General features: G+C 47.0%; 1 protein-coding gene and 1 pseudogene across 1 annotated transcript in view; both read right to left on the bottom strand.

Annotated features, from left to right (window-relative positions):
• Window positions 1-19,567, bottom strand: part of LOC144180446 (uncharacterized) — a 56,567-nt gene extending 37,000 nt beyond the window's left edge. Inside the window, exons 1-3 of the mRNA XM_077708786.1 lie at window positions 19,190-19,567; window positions 2,672-2,862; window positions 1,778-1,987 (exon numbers count right to left, since the gene is read on the bottom strand). Of these exons, the coding sequence (XP_077564912.1) occupies window positions 1,778-1,987; window positions 2,672-2,734 (273 nt within the window). The 5' untranslated portion in view covers window positions 2,735-2,862; window positions 19,190-19,567. The remainder of the gene's footprint in view (window positions 1-1,777; window positions 1,988-2,671; window positions 2,863-19,189) is intronic.
• Window positions 6,067-6,148, bottom strand: LOC144180769 (U4 spliceosomal RNA; annotated as a pseudogene).
• Window positions 19,568-19,820: the final 253 nt, after the last annotated feature.

Raw genomic sequence — 19,820 nt, 5'->3', positions numbered from 1 at the left:
TGCGGTAAATTTAAATTGAGCAGACCTCTAGTATGTTATTTTGGCAAGAACAAGACGGGAGAGGAAGAGCATGAGAGGTGAGCGGGAAAGAGGGAGGCGTTTAAATGTCAGGGGCGCCAGTCGACTATCGTTTTGAGTCGACGTTAGCAACGAAAGGAGCAGAGACGCGGCCATTTTTTCCATGGTGATTCGTTCTTGTGTGTCCTAGAACGCAGAGAACAGTGGAGTGAAAAGCATGGAAACGAATTACAGAGAGGACAAACCGTATTCAGACCATTTGGTACGGAGTAAAAAGGCGCTACTGTTGTCGGCTGAATGATTGCAGCATCAATTGAATGAAACAAACCTTCAACTATGATCTGAAAAAAGCCTTTCTCTATTCGCTTGACGCCAAGTGGGTGGGAAGCCACGCGTCTTTTAGTGTTTTCGGTATAAGTTCCGAATGAAATCTAGGTTAACAAAGACGAATTAATAATAAGGTTGAGTTGGTGGTAAAGTTAGGAGTGAGGTATTGTTGAGGTGAGACAAGTTGTGCTTAATTAATTTATGTTGAGGTGACTTAGGCTAACTGCACCCCTAACCCAATTATGTACGAATTGTGGGGTTTCACGCGCATAAACTACACCTCAGACATGAGGCGAGCTACGGCTACGGATTTATTTACACAAACTGGGAATCTATACCATGCGTGCAAATCTCGACAGACAGGCGTTAGTGATTTTTGCTTCCATCTGGAAAGTGGCCGGTTCTGTTAGCATCGAACTTTAAATGCCAATGTTGAGGTTTGGAAGAGGAGCAATGAGTCGTGTTTGAACTGAGGTCGATGCTGATGTGATACTTTGTTAACTTTTATGAGGTTACTCTGCTGTAGAGAATACGTATGTTGAGCAAAGTCATAGTGCGACACGACTAGGACGAACTAAGGACCACGAAAACAATCGCAAGCATTGCACAATCGATTACGTAATCATAAGGGCGTAATCGACTGCAGGCGTAAGCTCGCGTTGCTGTGAACTTATACCCACCAACTTAAGAATGATGAGAGAACCAGCGCGGATATGTAGTCTCCTACATTCGTTATGCAGCCCGAAGGAGGGCCTAAAAAACTTTTTTTTGTATAGCCGAAGTGCTGTTATGACATGATAAATAAGCACGTGTGGTACGCAGAGTACTCTGTGACAAGAGTTAAATATTACTGCTCATTATAGCAGTAATATGAGCACTGATAGTTCGTATGAGCACACGAGGTAACAGAAACTCGCTCAAAGTACTTCTCTTGCTTTCTTGCGTTCCTCAATGTCCAGAGGGCAGGTCGGAGCAGTTTTTGTGAACTTACGTGGCTCCGTAGAAACAACGCCGATACTGGCCGGCTTTGTTTCCGTTGCAGAAATTGGAGCATTGTGTCGGCATTGGAGAACAAATCGAAATAAAAACAAAACGAAAAAATCGTGCCTACTGTAGCGAGATAATTCCGAACTAATATTCTGTGCTGGCAGTAACTCTTGCTTTCGTAACACGTCCAGGCGTATGCGAAATCTGACATTTGTTATAATTCCGATCGTGGCTGTTATTTTCCAACAATAATCTTACGTGTACCAAGCGCTTGGAAGGTTGTTAAGTAAAACGCAGCTTTAAAATCAGTCTGTTCTTCAAACCGTTCAAAATACAGGCGACGGACTTCCTCGAGTGCACGCGAAAGCTGAAACTGTTCATTACCGCGTGATAGCCAATTCTGCCGCAGCATCTTATCGCTGAACCAAGGTGGTAGCAAACTAACCTGGAGCGCGCCATTAAGCGTTGAGGCGGTGTTATCTTGCTTGTGGCGCATAAAGTTGAGCACGCCCATGGCTTGGATCCGCATCTGGACAAGGTTGGCGAGCTCGGCGGCCATGCCCGGTATTTGGTCCACAGTGCTGTCGGCCTGGCCAAGCTGGTTGAGGGAAAAGCTGACACCGGCCACGCAGTCGACCTGGCTCACTAGGGTTGCCTGCACCACCGTCAATGCCGCCGCACTCATGGCCCGCAAAGGACGAGAAGAGTTCCGGCATGTTCCAACATTACATTCCACTGTAAGCGCGATTAGGGCTACTGAAAGACTTTTTTGCCTTGTGCCCGATGTTTTTCAGAGCGAAAGGTCATTCCTGCGGTCGCGATGACCTTGAGCCACCTGAGCGCACGTGTGGCAGGTGTGACAACACGCCACGTTTTCTGCTGCGTAGGGGCGTAGCAGCTGCGCTCCCTCGGAGCCTCGCCGCTGTGGTGCCACGTGACTAGGCAGGGTTTAATGGCTGCTTCGCCAGCGCTTGGACGCTTAGTCTCGCCATGAACGGTGGACTGTCTGTAGCGTGCGCTTGAGCTTTCGTTCGAGATGTCTATGTTTACAAGTGTTAGCCCTCAGCCATTTCTTTTGTTGTCACACCTTGCCCAGTTTTGTAACTCAGCCTTGAGGTCGAAGAACCTGCATCCCTTACGCACGTATTGATGGGCCGGAGCGAACTGTGGTCTCGGTAAAAAAAGCGTACTGCGTCTTCAGATTTTTGCGCATAAAATGCCGCTCTGCGCGTCACAATAGCTTCCTCCCGCAGCGCTGAAGCCCAATGGGAACTCAGGATGAAATTAGGCGCGGCCCAGGAGGCGCTCTGCGGCTCAAGGCGCATGCAGTGCAACTCACCTGCTTGAAGGCTTCCCACGACGTGTTTCCGTACAGCGGCATGAACTTTCTTTGTGACGCCATGAGGTCCGGGTAGATAAGGTAGTCGCAAAATTCGGTGATGTTGTCCCCGTGAACGAAGTTTGAGCCAAGGACGCAGACCAGCTTGCCCGGCCGTACTACTCTGGGTTTCGTCGGCTGTGCAGAAGTAGCTATAGGAAAGCGAGCGGCCGCAGTGAAATACGGGGAAGTTTTCTTAGCCTAACTTAGAATAGCTCATCTTAGCGGCTTAAATTGGAATGAACGCAGACGCCATCGCATTTGGTGGGTCAAATGGTTACACAGCAGCGATCATGGAATGCGGTCTCGAAAAAACACGTTACGAATGGTCCATTCCAGTATACCAAGTAGCATATCTACTTAACTTCGCTGAACACTGCGACCAGGTTTTCTTTTGCAGAAGCTTTTTTTGCCTATTACCCCAGAGCCCAACCATGCAATGCCTCGCGTGTTGAGCATGTAGCCGCTAAAATTCTGTATACGTAGATTACTCATGAGAGGAAACTCCCAAAAACAAAAAAGGACGTAAAACAACATATGGGGTGTAAAATAAAAATCCGGGGCCATCTCCACTAACGTGAAACCTGCGGAAGGGCGAAGGATGCAGTGGATAAGTGTATTCTTGGCGCCTTCGCGTTTTTGGAAAGGATATGAAACCTTTGCGGCATAGAGATGTACAGCTTTGTTGTAAAAGTCTCTTGTCTTTGAAACACGAAGCTGTCTTGAGCGAGGCGTAAACGAGTGCCCCACTGCTTTTTAATACGCGTTACGAAGCGCTCCAGCGCGACGTGTAAACCAGTGTATCGATTTTTTTTAGTACCTGTCACGTTCTAGCGTCAGGCGTAAACGAGTTTCCAGGTTCTTTGGTACCACGACTACATGAGACAGCGATTACGACAACGACGGCGAGAGGAGCCAACAGCCCCAGCCCCTAAGGGGTTTCACTCCCAAAAATATAAAAAATGGTCTCATACGGCGCGCTCACGTGATAAAGACAACAAAAATAAAATAGAAAAAAAAATCGCAAAACGTTCTAGACGTTTAAGTTTAACACCTTGCTTAGCACAAATATGCATCATTGGGCAGAGTTAGCAGATTTTAAAGTAGTAAATGCGGTAAAAACATTTGTTGAATCTATTCCATACTGTGTTTTACACATCGCCCTAACGCAATGAATTCAGACTGATATCAAAAGCAAACGCAAAAGCGAAAAAACAGATTAACAAAGCCACAACCCCGTAACGCCTTCTATTTGCATAAAAATGCATAATCAGCGAAGTTAGCAAAATATTTCTTCCTTATAACAACGTCATCCGCAATAAAATAAAAGAAATAAGTATATTCTTTTATTTTGTTTTATAATGTGTTATTTACCGTACAATAACCTGCTTTACTGACCAACTGGCCCTCCAAACTGACCTTGACTCTATATCTACTTGGTGTTCCACTTGGTTAATGTCGTTAAATAATTCTAAAACTAAACTTATGTCATTTACAAACCACGCATCGCGCATTCAAACTTCCTCTTCCTTAAATAACACAACTGTTGACTTAGCAGACACCTACAAGTACCTGGGACTTAACCTGCACTGTGACCTGACATGGAATCATCATATCGACCTCATTCTTGCATCTGCCAACCTCTCATTGGGTTTTTTAAAGCACAGACTAAAACATGCTCCATCTAACCTCCGCAAACTTGCATACACAACTCTCATCAGACCTAAAATTGAGTACGCATCTGCCATTTGGGACCCTGACAAAGCATACTTAGTTAACAAAATTGAATCCCTTCAAAATCGTGCCGTTTGTTTCATCTTTTCAGATTATTCACGTCATACCAGCTTCACGGCTCTAAAACATCGCGCATCTTTACCTATCCTATCAGATCGACGTAAACTGTCACGTTTATCATTGTTTCATAAACTGTACCATCACTTTTCTCTTCATCCTGATTTCTTTCCATCGACACCGACCATCTTTCCCCGACGGGACCATGCCTTAAAAGTGACACGTGTGAAATGCCACACTTCCAAATATTCACAATCCTTCATACCTCGCACAATTGTGGATTGGAATGCCCTACCATCTCACATTGTAAATTTTACAGATCCGACCAAATTCCAAGAACTTTTACACACTTACTTCGTATGTTAACTTTACTAAAAAGTGCTTTTATAGGTTCTAGAGTTCCTTCGAGATTTTTTGTTTGTTTTCCTTCTTTCTTGCTTCCTTTTTTTTCTTTTTTTTGCCTCACACCCACTTGTATTTATTTGTTTGCCTATTAACGTGCTGCTAGTATTCTTTTTTTTCTCGTTCTCAATGTATCCTGCCCCCTATGTAATACCCTCCTAGTGAGGGCCTTTAGGGGTATTTTTGAATAAATAAATAAATAAATATACAATTACGTGAGACGTAAAGCAACCAAATATAGCCAGTAGCATACTGAGTTTTCGCGGCCGTTCCCGATATAAGGGAAAACATGCATACTAAAGATAAGCAGCGTAAAAATGCCTAGGCATTGCTAGACAATCGAAATTCCGCCTTGGGGAGATACGCGGGATCACCGATCTCCCAAATGAGGTGCGAGCGTTCGGAGTATACATATACGCAAGCCTACGCACCAATTGTGTATGCAGAAAAATCATCGGAAGGCAACCTCAATAAGCAGGTCGCTGCACACGTTGTACGTGACCTGGGACACCTCCCATCACTTTCAACCGAGATGACTCCCTGGAGATATGTTAAGCGGCAGTTCAATTTTCCGAGAAAAGTAAGCCATGGTCCCCTGGTGTACCACACAGCCTTCATCGACGACGTATGGGGCCGCGGCGGCATGGTACCGCGCGCAGGACCCGTGTATTGGATGCCGCCAAAAGCCTAAACACTCCTTACGATGTCTAATACCCGAACACGTCTTTTCATTATTATCATTCTTTAATTTTTACTCTTCTCCCCCTCGGTTACAATGGCTTCCAAACAGATGAAACACCATTACATCTTGAGCCATTTCATAGAAGCCGCACAGTAAATGAAAACAAGCCAGATGGGGAGTTTCATTGGGTTATGTCCCGGTAAATCATCCTGCAGTACAAAGTTTACTCCGTACTGCGGAGTGTATAAAGCACTATACGCCTAAACACTACGGCCACCAAGTGATGGTGTAAAAACCAAGCGATAACATACCATTGGTTGGACTATTAGTGACATAACCTCCAGTGAGTGAGTGAGTAAAGAGTTTAATGAAATCGCCTGCTGTGGTGTTCCTAATGGAGCACCATGACGCGGCCTACGTCATTCTTTCAAAGACCCTTTACTCGGCAGCCGCCTCTCTAGTTCCCTCGAGGTCCTTCAGCCGCCTCTGGATGAAGTTTCAACTAGCAATAGTCGCCCCTCAGCCAGGCCTCATTGGGTGCGACACTGCCTCTGGACCGAGCCTTTTCGGCTTACGACCGGCTTCTGCCTTTCAAGGGTCGTCAGGATCAGCTGGACGCCCCACATAACCACCAAGAAATCTTCGTCTGAGGAGATTCCTACTGGGAAACGCTCCGTCTATGAGTGGAGCTAAGGACGAGACTCTCGCGAGATCTCGGTGCAAATGAGAGGGCAGTCGTCAAGGTGGCTGCTGCTCCCGGTGGACGTGCAGTGAGGCAGCGAATTCCGATATAGAAAACATGGCCTGTCGCGTGCATTTTCAGAAAAGTGACGACCTTGGCGATTAAAAGGCATTCAAGAAAAGAATGTATCATCAAAATATCACCAAGACTCTTCCCGACGCATTGTGTAGTGCCCGCGTTTACTTCACGGTGGTAAAATGTGGTGGTGTGTGCGTGCGGGAGCATGAACAGGATGCTTCAAACAGGCATCAGATCAACAACCGATGTAGGACACGTCGACGCTTTGAAGTGTTGTGCTCTGAAAGCAAGTGATCTTCCTACACAACAAGGGGGATGTCGAAAACGGTAAGGAGGCTTCCTAGCCTGCACTTCGTACTTTGGTAGGCGCATATTCAGGCGTAATCTTCTAACACCATGTTGTTAGTCGAAGCCTGGAATTTCAATTTCGATTTAAAAGTGCCACCGCGTAGACTTTGACGGGGTGGTGGTGGCGTGAAAGGGAACGTGTTTATGTATGGCTGTAATCATTTGCTAAAAGCGACCCGGCTAATGTCTTCATTCTTCATCAATGCATATTCCAGGAGCTCCGCTTTGCTTCGAAGTAGAAAACAGTCGGTTAGAGACGCTAGCCTTTGTGCAATAGCCCCATGGTTTGCAGCGTTAAGTTTACATGTTTTTTTAAACAGCACATCAGTGTACTAAGTGGCTATGCTTGTTTATTTTTGTTTACTGTCTTAGCCTAAAGCCCTCCGTCCTCTTTTATATAACTGAGTTTCCTGTGCCATAAAAAAGCTTTAAATGCAGCGTAAACACACCGCGAAGGTGTTGCTTCAAGCAGCCGTCGACCGGTTCACAGGCCATCACGCGGGGAGAACATGGCCTCGTCATTTTCTAGGAACGTTCACAAACTTCGTACCATGCACACCGAGGCACAGCCGCGTGGTCCCACCATGCACAGGTCGCTACTGGATAAAGGTTCATTCTTATAAACCCTGTTACAAGCTTGTTAACAATGATACTCGCCAAGTATGGGCCTGATTTCCCATTGATTTGTTGTTTAAATAAAACATTTGTTTTAATGACAGCTGAGATCTAACTGCCGCTTTACGTCAAGTCACTTTTTTTGGAATCCGCGCTGAGTGAGCAGGATAGTTGCCAGTGTGGTGGGCTTCTTTAGGAGGTATTCTATATCTCGGAGATTTCAAGGAGCCCAAGCTACTATGACTATGAGGTGCGCCGTAATGAAGAAATTTTCACCGTCTTGGGACCTTTTACGTGACGAAAATATCGGCACACGAGAACTCTTGTTTTTAGCGTTCATCAGAATTACGCCTGCTGTGGCCGGGATCGAAACATCATCCCTGGGCTCAGTATCACAACAGCACTGGGCCAACATGTGGCTGGTAGCCGCATGTATTTTCCACAGTGTTTCACGTGTGTTCCAACAAATTGGTATTTGATTTGGGTTTGATGCGATTATTGCTCGATGTGACAGTCTATCACCGTATGTATTTGTGTTCGATCTATATGTTGCAGTATCACGCACTGTGTTTTTGAACGCGAATATTGTGTTCTATTGTGAATTTGATCTGCCTCGACTGGGACAATGAAATAATTGACTGTTTTGTTCTCTCAAGTCCCGCGAAATGAGCCAAAAACGCCACTTTCTCAGCGGACTAATTAAGAACAAAAATACTCTGCTAAATACCTGAAATATCTTTCTCCCTTAGAGGAGTTATTAAAATACTCCCTCTTAGAGGAACAAATAAAACTCCGTTTGTCCTTTACTCCATATTCGAAGTATTTCCATTTAGAGTGTGCTTCATCAAACACTGTTTCATCTAACGGTGTTTGGCCGACCGACGTTTCTTTGAGGACATTCCATCGGACTAAGCCCTACACAGTGGTCCGTCATCTTCGTTGTGGGAGAAAACGAGAGAAATGTTCTGTTTTTAGCCCATCTAAAGGCTGACTCTTACGGCGTTTATTATCGCCGCCGTCTATATAGGCGCTCGGGCCAGTTTCTCTAATACCTTGATGGGGAATGGTTGGGTGAAAAGAAAGAAGTTCCCCATGTGATCGCTCCTTGGCAAAGCTTCCATGTTCGAGTTAAAAAGCCGGTCACGCGCCTAGTCGCAAAAACGGACTACACAGCGCAACGAAATGGCCTTGCTGAGAGGGCCCAAGGCAACGCAATTTTCACGGACACTGCCTGGGACCCTATTACCTTCCGGAGGTCCATTGCGGCCAGCGGAGGACAACAGTGGGATGCGCAGGCGTTTTGATATCGCTAAGAACAAGCTATGTAGTCACTAGAGCTGCAGGCCATCCTCTAGTCACTAGAGAAGTTAACGGAATGTGCTCGGACAAGCCCATGCGAGACAAAAGCTTCACCGTTTTCATCGGATCACTGGAGGCCCTAAAAGATCGGACGAGGACACCCAGAGCCAGCACTTTGACGCATAACGTCAAAGTCGTCTGCAAAACCTCCCCGAGCTCTTCGGCGTGATGGTGCGGTTGGACTGGGTCCTGGCATGCGGGCGCCATCAGTAACGGCGCCGCTCATGACGCTGCGAGGCAGCTGGCACGCCTCTGCCCGTCTCTCCGTGATGTAGTCCCTCAAGCTGCATTGCTTGACGAGAAACGGCAGCGAATAAAAAGGCATGTCGCAGAAAAATCCCAGAGCAACTAAAAGTCCCAGACACCCAGACGAGAAACGGGAGTGACCAAAAGTGCGAGCGAAACGGGAACTGCGGGCACAATCACCGCCCAATTCCTAAACGGCTTCCGCGTTGTGCGGAAGTGTTCATCTACTAGGCGACGACCGGTACTGCCTCAACTGAAGATATTCTAAGTTGCCAGCACACGCTGCACCTAAAATAACTCGTGGCGCTGACCCTACAACACATGCACACAACACCGATCAAAACGGGCAGGGCGACCATGCAGCCACTGTGACGAGCTGCCCATGAAATACCGTTGCCTTTGCAACAGCCCCGCACTTATTGTGGGATTTTCCAAGCCTTTTGCCGCTGAGGAACCAGCACAAGAGCCCAAGTGTTACCTGATTGAACAAGTGGGGAGAACACGGTGCACCTAAAAGAAGTCGTGGCGCTGACCCTACAACACATGCAGATAACATCGATCAAAACGAGGAGGGAGACCACGCAGCCACTGTGACGTACTGCACATCCGATACCGGTGCCTGTCCAACGGTCCGGTGCTTACTGTGGGTTGTCCCAACCTTGCACCGCTAAGGAACAAACACAAGGGTATAAGTGTTACCTCATTGCAATAAGGGGCGAGCAAACGTTTCACCTAACAGAACTCGTGGTGTTGACCCTACAACACACGCAGACCACACCGATCAAAACAAGGAGAACGACCACGCAACCACTGTGACGTGCTGCACATGTGATACCAGTGCTGTCCAACGCTCCAGCACTTACTGTAATATTGCCCAAGCCTTGCACCGCGAAGAAACAAGCACAAGCGTCTAATTTTTACCTTATTGGAATAAGGGGCGAGCACACGTTGCACCCAAGTGAACTTATGGCGCTAACCCTGCAGCACATGTGGACAACACCGATCAAAACGCGAAGGGCGACCACGCAGCCACTGTGACGTGCTTCAAATGGGATACTTTGCCGGTCCAATGGTGCGGCACTTACGGCGGTATTGTCCCAGCCTTGCACCGCTGAGGAACAAGCACAGTGGTCCAAGCATTACTTCACTGCAGGAATGGGCGACCCCACCCCCTCAAATGGGTGCGCAAAGCATCCGCTTCCTAGGATGCAAGCATCTCTTTGCGGCCGTTCGTGCGCGAGGCCGAACTGGCCGGACTAATGGGAGAGCCATTCCACTCCCCCTTCTTGTAACCCTCTTTCCGAACAAAGCTATAAAGAGCCCTAAATCAGCAATAAAGTTTCATTCGTTTATCTAGAGCAGGAGTCGGCAACCGGAGGAACGCGGAGCAGTATTATGCGGCCACCAGCACGTCATCAGAACACCTGCCCTCCTCTTGCGGTTTCGTATCTGAAGGCCGAGACACCAGTTTTGACCTGAAACGGGGTTAGACCGGAGACAAAACCGGTAGTTGATTGCTTTACTTGCATTGTTCCCTATTTTCCCACTTAGCCAGATTATTGTCAATTATTGTCTCTTATTGTTGCAAATTCGCAAACTTTTTTCGCTTTGCCTGGAAGCCCCCCACCCGATTGGCCTCACGGCCCTCCGCCATGTCCGCTTAATGAACTCGGCCCTCCACCTCAAAAGGTTGCCCACCTTTGATCTGGAGGTTTTGTGTCACAGAATTGAGAGGCAATTTAGTGGCCGATGTCTCGGACGGGACGAGCGACAAACAACTCCCCCCAACGTGTGAATTCCGTGATGTGGTTCGGACCTGCTCACCGGCGATAGGTCCACGCCTGATTGGCCGCTGGCGTGATGCACGAGACGGGGCACGGGATAGCCGCTTCAAAACAACACACATTTACTTTCTCTACATTCACAGGAAATCCAGAACAGGCAGACAGAAGGTTTGACCACTTAATAACACACTGCAGTTGACACCCCGTTGGGGTCAGAGCTGCCAAGAAACCGACACAGAGTACATTAATCACAATGAAAGAAACGGTACTCGTCGTTACGAGCCCAAGAAGGAGGCGACAGCAAATGAAGGGGATAGTAGAGTGTACAATAGGCGGGGTTGGAGGCTTCGCCCAACTGCTAACAGAGGCCCGCGAAGGACACATATAGCATGGTGCACTGAAGGAGGCGGATATAGAAGCCCGTGCATTCCACTTAGAGAAGTATAACAGGTAAGACGAGTAGAAAGAGTCCGAAGAAGGGTGGAGAAGGGGAGAACATCTGAGCTGCGGTCTGGCTGATGATCTCGCCGGGGTGACGAAAGCTGTCGGTCGCCTGTGGTGGGGCGCCGCTCATCAGCGACGCAACTTGGGTGAACTTCGGCCGCGCAGTTTCACCTCCTTGAGGCGATCTTCGGGGGCCCGGAGTTCCCCGCCGTCGTCGCTCGGCCTCCTCAGCACAGCTCTCAAGGCCGACGCCGCGTTCCGGCCGTCCGTTCGCCCATCGCCAGTTCTTAGCCCCTTCTCCCCGCAAACCCCGCGCTGCACCGTGCACACAGTCCCTCGGGCCGCGCGTCTTCCGAGAATCCGCGGGGCGTAGGCTTCCGTTGGCCGCGGCACTCTCCCCTACCCTCTTCCCGAAACAGATGGCCAGCCGACCCGGCGCGGCAATGGAGGCGAAAACATTCGTTTGCTACGCCGTACCTCTCCACTCGGCCCAAAAATGGCGAGCGGCAAGATAAACAGTCAAAGAGGGACTTGAATTTCGCGACATTTTTAAACATGGAAAAACTGTGATGCGTTCTGCAGATACCTGCATGTATCAAGTGCTCTAATGAAATATTTGTGCGCATGCCTCTGTCCTTCAAGTAAACCGCTTTTACAGCGAAAACGGCTGGTAATTTGGCACATGGACAGTCTGAGGAGTTCCGTCAGATACTGGCGTGTGTATATGTGCCTAGACTTAGAAATATATCACTGGAGGGTGAAAAATGAACCATTAGCGTTACGATGATTGTAGAAGCCGCGTGGGGACAATGAATGAAGGACTAGGCAACCTTGAAGCGTTAAGGAAAGTCTTCCGACAGTTTCGGGAATCGGGCGTCCCCACTAGTGGTGGTTCTATGCCACCAAAAACGAAGCAGAAAGCGACTGGAGTTCCCTTCTGCAAAGCAGAGAAAGGCTGTACTAGCCAGAGAAGAGGCCATTCATGCATGCCAAACAATTTAGGCAAAACATGCCCGTAAAACTCTTGTTAAGGGGTGTGGTGGCTTCCCAACTAATCAGCGACTGTGGCTTGTATGCATTTATGGTGTAGCTACTTGCCCAGACTATTATTTGTTGCAAAAAAGTTTGTACCTTGGGCTTATACGAATAAGTTGCACCCTTTCATGCGGGGCAGAAGAATGTATGCTTTCTGGAATTTTATAACTTTCAAATGTTTTATGCAACGAAGAAAAATTTATCGAAATCAAACTTCAACGGAGATTACGAAGTAGGCACGTTATCCTCACTCCGCATTGCCGATCACCGTACCTGAATGTGGCAGGTGCCCCCTACCCGGAAAATACGAGAAAAGTGGCTGTGAAACCAATCCCCAGAAATGGGCATCGTATATACCCCTCACGAAGTAGGGAACAGAGGTCTAAAGCGCAACAGAAACGATTTCCCACCAAAGTGGAAACGCTCTATGTGGACGCGGCGGGATACAGACATCGTGCAGCTTTCGCAATCGCAGTAACCTGATAACTGCGGAAAAGGCGATTAGAGCGCTCGTGGGAAGGCCAACCGCTCCGGCATAATATCCGATTCTAAGACGGCCATCAAAAATTATACAAACAAAATTGTATAAAATTTATTATAATGATAATTATATTTAAACATATAAAATCATATAAACAGAATTATTCAAGAGCACCCACCACCATCCAATTGTATGGACTCCAGAGCATGCTGGCCTGGAGGGTAACGAGGCCGTCCACACTAAGGCTTACTATTTCAGCCGGGGTAAGCGCGTACGTTCTTTTACGATGGTGCCAGATCCTCCACTGACAGAATGGTCTCGTGGGATCATACCATATATGAGATCACAATTGTCTTTCCTCTTGTAGAAAGCTCCCCTCAGCCAACGTGTTGCTCGCGCCCGCACAACAGCCCACGTGTCGACTCCTCCTAACTAGTACCTTTTTAAACCAAGTGCTCCAGAATAATTATGACCACCCGTGGATCCTTAAGAACCACCTGAATCTCGAACGCGCACGCGTTCGAGATTTAGGCGCTCGATAAAGACCCGCGGTTTGTCAGAATTAATACGGAGACCTCCACTACGGCAACCCCCTCGCCTGCGTACAGCGTTGGCACAAACCTCGCAATCAATCACTCAATCAATCAATCAATGAATCAATCAATCAATCAATCAATCAAACCCAACCTCACCCCTACCTCGGCGTTGTATTAGACAAACATTTGAAGCTTAATTACCACGTGCAATCATTGCTTAAAAAGGTAGCTATTGAATTGATGTTCTTATCAAAGCCCGCCCTTATTTTCACCTACGCATTGTTCTTTCGTTATACTATGCATATATTCAGAGTCATCTTTCGTACTGCATTTCATCGTGGGGCAATACATATGCTGCACATGTCGTGCCTCTTCGAATCCTCCAAAATCAGGCTCTCCGTATCATTAAATTTGCTCCTTTTCGGTCTCATTCCATGCCCCTCTACATTAACCTAGGCGTGCTTCCGGTAAACGACTGATAAATCTGGCTTCATTTATGTATCGCCTTTTCTATAATCACATATCCATTGATGGATTACCCCGGGGGAATCTCATTAACACAAATAACACCCGATTCTCTGCCCGAAACAATTTCTTGACGCCAAAAGTGTGTACGAACTACGGCCAACAGACCGCAAAATTTGCTGGTGTGTCCACATGGAACAATATACCTGAAGAAATTATGTAAAGTTGTACATTACATTCTTTTCGTAAATTATCTAAATTATACCTTCTTAGAAAACTACATGTCTAGTAAACTATATGTGTTTTTGCTTTGTATAATTGATTTTCCAGAATGTGTGCCAATTCTCCATGAAGCGTTATTGCATGGTTTCTGTTCGATATATTGTTTTTGCTTGTCTTAATTATGTTTTAGGATGTTCTAAAACCTGCTCAACTCCTTGCTGCTTTTAGTCTATTAAAATGACCAATCCCCCAGACGGTTCAAAACTTCGGGACCTCTTTTGTCATTGTATTCGTTTATGCTATGGAAAAAAGTGAAACAAACTTGAACTTGAACTTGAACTTCCACCCGTCTCTTTACATCTCAACAAACTGCAAAATATGCGGCTCCATGGCGGCCTTTCCCCATATTATATGCAGGTGCATCAAAGACTGTTCCCTTAATTTCCACCAATTCGCAGTAAGAGGAGGCACTGGCGAGCTCAGACTAGGAGATCCAAGCATCCGTAGTCATCAGAGCCGCCGCCGTCGTTGCCCGGCATAAACCGACACCCCAACAGCCTTCTAACCGCACAAAGTTCAAAGGAATTCTCTCTCTCTCTCTCTCTCTCTCTCTCTCTCTCTCTCTCTCTCTCTCTCTCTCTCTCTCTCTCTCTCTCTCTCTCTCTCTCTCTCTCTCTCTCTCTCTCTCTCTCATCTCCCGGGTCTGTGTGCTCTGTACGTAACGTGGCTGACTGCACCTGTTCTTCGTCTCGCCCTGTATGCACACCCTCTCCCTCTGGCCACCCGCTACCTCCGGTGCTTCATATGTTTTACATTAGATAGTGTACATTGCCGCTGAAAAACAATGTCTTCCTAGCTATGTTTACAAGTAAAGCCGACTTCAAAGACGTAAGTGTAGACTATCTTTGTAGACTATCTGTGCAAGCTTGCTTTTCCACATCGAGAGTCGCACACTTAGGCCCGCCAAAATAGGACGCAGTGGGTGAGAACGCGTCATCGAGAGAACATGGAGAGGCAAAAAGAACTGGTATCGAACCGGAGTTAATGCAGAAAAAAAATGGAATAGCTACCGGGGAAAACTCTACAAATGCAGAAAATGGAGCAAGCAAGTATCAAGGGAAAAAGCGAACAGTGGATGGCAGAATTACGAAGGAAGGAAAAATTGCATCCAAGAAATTTTGGAACCATGCAAAATACTAGGCTTTGAAAACGATATCCATAAAAAAAATCATTGATGAGCAGGGGAAAGATTTCGAAGGAGAGCAGGCGTTGGCGCATATTTATCGAGTGTTTATTGAGAATATTAAAGAAATACAGGTAGGGAAGCCTGCACCCATAACAGGAGCACCACGGAAGACTGCGAAAGATGAAAAAAGAATGGGCTACATTCATTAAAAAGCCGAGCAAAAGGTGCTGAACAGCAGTGGGACCGGACGGAATACCAATGCAGCTGATAAACCTGTTTGGACCAAAACGTAAGGCATCGTTTATGAGGGCAATAGATGAGGTGATAAAAAAAGAAAATAACCAGGAAGTGGCTAGACAGTAGGATGAATTTAATATATTAAGACAGAGGCAACAAAGCCAGTATTGATTGATACAGACCACACACAGTAATTTCAGTGGTATATAGATTGGAATTGCAGGTGATAAAATTAGAAATCCAAGCATGGATGGAATAAAATGAAATCCTTGGGGAACTGTAGAATGGATTTTGACAAGACAGGCGCTTAGATAATAATTTGTTCATGATAATACTGTGCATTGAAATTGCAAAGGCTCAGAATAGACCATTATAGATTACGTTCTTGTAAATTAGAGGGGCATATCACAACGTAAACAGACGACTGCTGTGTAGAATGCTGAAACTCGAGGGCTTTTATGAAGAGTTAATAGAGTTCCTTATAGCAATATATAAAGATAATGGAGTGCCCCTGACAAGAGAAGGTAGAAATGCGCAAAGCTGGTCAACACACATCGAGGACTTAAAAAGGGATGTCCTTTGAGACCTACTGTTTATGCTTTTTAAGGCAAGGTTAGAAAAAAAGACTAGAGCAGAGTCAATTGGGGCTCAACCTAACGCATATGTTGCAAAACAAAGTGGTAGAGCAGCGTATTCCGGGAATGTTATACAAAGACGACCTTGTGACTTTAGCTGATAACCAGACCGATATGTAGCGGCTCATAAATATTAGTGGTCAGGGAGCCACAGACCTCAGGTTAAATTTTAGCTCTGAACAACAGGGAATAATGGTTTTAAATGAGACTTGCACTGACACAGTGTCAATCCAGCATGGCGAATTACCCAGAGTCAAGGAATATAAATACCGTAATTTCGCGATTCCAAGCACGCTCCTCCCCTGCTTTCGAAAATTAAATTTTGGGAAAAAGTTTCATGCGAATCTAAGCACCCCCTTTTCTAAGCAACTATCGCCTGTAGATTTCAGACGCGTTGAAGCGGGCCTGAGTTGAAGGTGTGGCCAAGCCATTTCTGAAGTTTTCAATTACAAACCACTTCAACAGGACAGAAGAGGACCTACTGCGGATACTGCGAGCGGAGTCCCCAAGCGGTACAAGAGACTCAAATGCCAGTGATGTTGGCAGAGTGTCATGCGTAAGCAGTGGGTTCACTCTCTTTACCTATTTTTCGTTTGAATGTTTCCTAAATAAAACATTATTCCTTGCCCCCGTCTCCTGAACATACGGTCGCGAAAAAAAAAAAATGGCGGTGAGGGCGGCAATTTATGTTTTTCGAATCTGAGCACAACCTTCCCTTTGGCATAGCAAGCATAGAAAAAAGTGGGTACGTAGAATCGAGTAAATACGGTATTTGGAAGGGTCGATAAACAAAGAGAACAGCGACTTAAGAACTGACAAGGAGCAATTTAAGACTAAATGATATAGAAACGCATCTATAATGAAGCATGGAGCTATGTGGGGGGATAATAAATATGAAGTAGCTAGAGGAATGTGGAAAGAAGTAATGGCTTTGGACTGTACATTTTGCGAATGCCGTAATCTGCCTAAAATCAGACGCTCTGGCAGCCTTGAATTCAACCAAAGAACGGCAAGCCGTTTGGCCTTAGGAACGCATGGTAAAACAATTAACTAAGCAGTGCAGGGATATATGGGCTGGTTGTCGTTTTAAGTTCGACTAGCTCAGAGTAAAATACATTTTGAGGAGAGGTTGAGAGTAGGAGGACTAGGAGCCTAACGATGTAATACAGAACGGACAGTGGAGAAACAAAGACAGCCAACGTAACCAAAAGGAACCAAGGCAGACTGAAATGAATAAATGGAGAAAAAAAAATAAGGAAGTTGAAACGACAGGGCAGAGAAATTGGACATGAGAAAGGAAAAGTTCAACGGTAATTCCAAAGGGAGTGCTTTGTTTTGAGGCTAGAGCAGGCTGCTTGCGAACTACGAACTTTGAATGGAAGTGTACACAAAAAAAAATGGGACATGAGCGGACTGCGGAGAAAAAAAACCTATGCGGCACATAGTGTTGGAATGGGAGTGTATCCATCCAAATCTACGTGACGGAAATATTTGACTTCCAGAAGCCCAGGATTTAAAGATAGCACAGAGGTAGTTAACTTAAAGGCTGTCCAGGCGACGAAAATAAGATTAGAATGCTGGTGGACAAAACGCCGCTACCTCCTGTAACAAAAAAAACTCAGTATTTTCGGCTTCCTCTAGGAGTTGATTGATTGTAGTGTTTAACGCAAACGCACCGACGCAACACAGGCGATGAGGCGCGCAGTAGTGGAGGGCTCCGGATGAATTTTGACCACCTGGGGATCTCTAACGTGCGCCGAAATTGCGAACACACGGGCGCTTGTGCTTTTCGCCTCCATCAGAAAAACGGCCGCCACGGCCGGGGCTCCAACCCGCGTCCTCGTGTTCAGCAGTACAACGCGTTAGTCACTGAGCCACCGCGGCGGGTGCTTGCCCTAGGAATAGCGCTGGGATTAAACTAACAGAAGAAAACGTATGTATATTAGTTTTTTTGGTAAGATAACAGGTCATTACTACGCTACAAAGGGATGCCACTAGCAATCGTTATTCATCATCATCAGTGGCGGAAGAAGACCACCGAGGACGATCGGGCCCCGAAACCAAGCATAAGCATTATGCCCATTCAGGCCCCGAATACCGCGAGGTAAAAACCGCAACACGTCGGCGTGGCTACCAATCACGATTAAGGATGCCCTTTGAGCGGTAGTCTGCGGCCAACAACTCGGCATCTCTTGAGTGCTGTATGATCTCTTGTGGTTTCCCGGGGACCTCATTCCTTTAGCACGGTAACCCACAAAATGGTTTGCTGGTGATCCACCTTCAGAGAACGGAATGGCGCTGAATTTTGGGGTCAAATCTTAAGTCAGGCCTCTTCATTTGCCGACATTTTTCCCTCGGACGCCGCGATTTGTCATTCAGGTTCACTGTGAAAAAGAATATCCAGGGACATTTTTATTAGTGTTTACGGCAGCCCTAAATTCGATTGATTGATTATAGGGTTCAACGAGCCGATCCAACGCAGGCGATGAGGCGCGCCGTAGTGGAGTGCTCCCGATTAATTTTGACCATATATGGATCTTTAACGTGAGCCGAAATCTCGTACACACAGGCGATTTTGCTTTTCGCCTCCATCACAAAAGCGGTCGCGGCGACCGGGAATCGAACCCGCGACTTCGTGATCATGCAGCACAACGCCTTAGCCACTGAGCCACCGGCGGGTTTACCCTAAAAGTCATTGCATTGACTTCCACAATCGACCGCTCGGTGGGCGCTGATCGATTGCGCGGATATTTTCGACGCTTTTTCCTAGGTAACAGCACCACCGGGCGGCCAGATAGGCGTTTGGTTTATTGCATACTATGCGCTCTGTAACTCCGTAAAAAAACTGGAGTGGAAACTGGAGATTACAACTTCAGCTTTATCTGGGTTTATACGAAGTGCTACTGGTCATGAAAAAAAAAGGCGAACTAAATATCTTGTCTTTCGGTTGAAACGATAGTGTACTTTCGCTTCTGACTACGCAGACGTGATTACCGGGTGGTCCTACGATAAAACCCGGAATAATGTGCTTCGAGGTACCCGTATCCCATCACATCACCTCACATTTGTCCACATCACAGAAAATCCCTCACATGCTAATGTTTGGGCGGCATCAACATGTCTGCTGCCGCTACTTTGGGAGGATCCCGTGCGCAATTATAAGTGAGATCGGAGCAACCCTCAACCGCCCCCTCCCCGTCCCCCCCCCCCCCCCCCCCTCGCGTTACGTTGAGTAATAATGGCTCGCTTACCTGTCTTCTCAACTGTGGTACCGCGGTCGCCGACGGGAACTTGTACCGGGATGTTCTCGCCCTCGCCGCCATCTAACAAAGTTAAAAGTGGGATAGGAATTAGTCCTTACTTTTCGCCATCATGCGGGGAGGCTATTCGATGGGCCTGCCAGAGCCGACGGAGGCTCGGGGGGACCATAGCATGAACGAAAACTAGTAGGGATATGCGCTCTTCGTTGCAGTGCTAAGCGGCAGACACATGCGTGTTCCAGAAATCCACTTTCTAACACGCCGCGGCAAAATGTCTAGCAGCTAGAACACGCTCGGGAGCAGCCGATCCGGGGTCATCCGGCAGCAAAACCGGTTCTCGGAACGGTAGACGCATGCGTGTAGGCGCGTCCTTTTCCGCCCACTCGTATCGCCCTTTCGCTGCAAGTGGCGCGTATTCAGGAAGTGCGTGAACGAAAATTCGATGACCTCACTGATCACGTGATTGTATCAAATTGTCAGAATGCGGTAGCTGTGATAGGGCCGCGTATGTTAAGTCTACGGTTTGGAAAGGATCACAATGGAACCGATAAGAGCGGTGGGGGCGGCGGGATACAAAACTTGCTGTGAATAGGGAGTCGCTCGTTCATTCAGAGTGTCATGA

The sequence above is a fragment of the Haemaphysalis longicornis genome, unplaced genomic scaffold (assembly GCF_048455015.1).
Source record: "Haemaphysalis longicornis isolate Haplotype H1 unplaced genomic scaffold, Haemaphysalis longicornis Haplotype H1 scaffold_4, whole genome shotgun sequence".
In the NCBI taxonomy this organism is placed as follows: domain Eukaryota; kingdom Metazoa; phylum Arthropoda; class Arachnida; order Ixodida; family Ixodidae; genus Haemaphysalis; species Haemaphysalis longicornis.
Note: the sequence above shows the minus strand (reverse complement) of the source record. Positions and strands in the feature narration are given on the sequence as shown.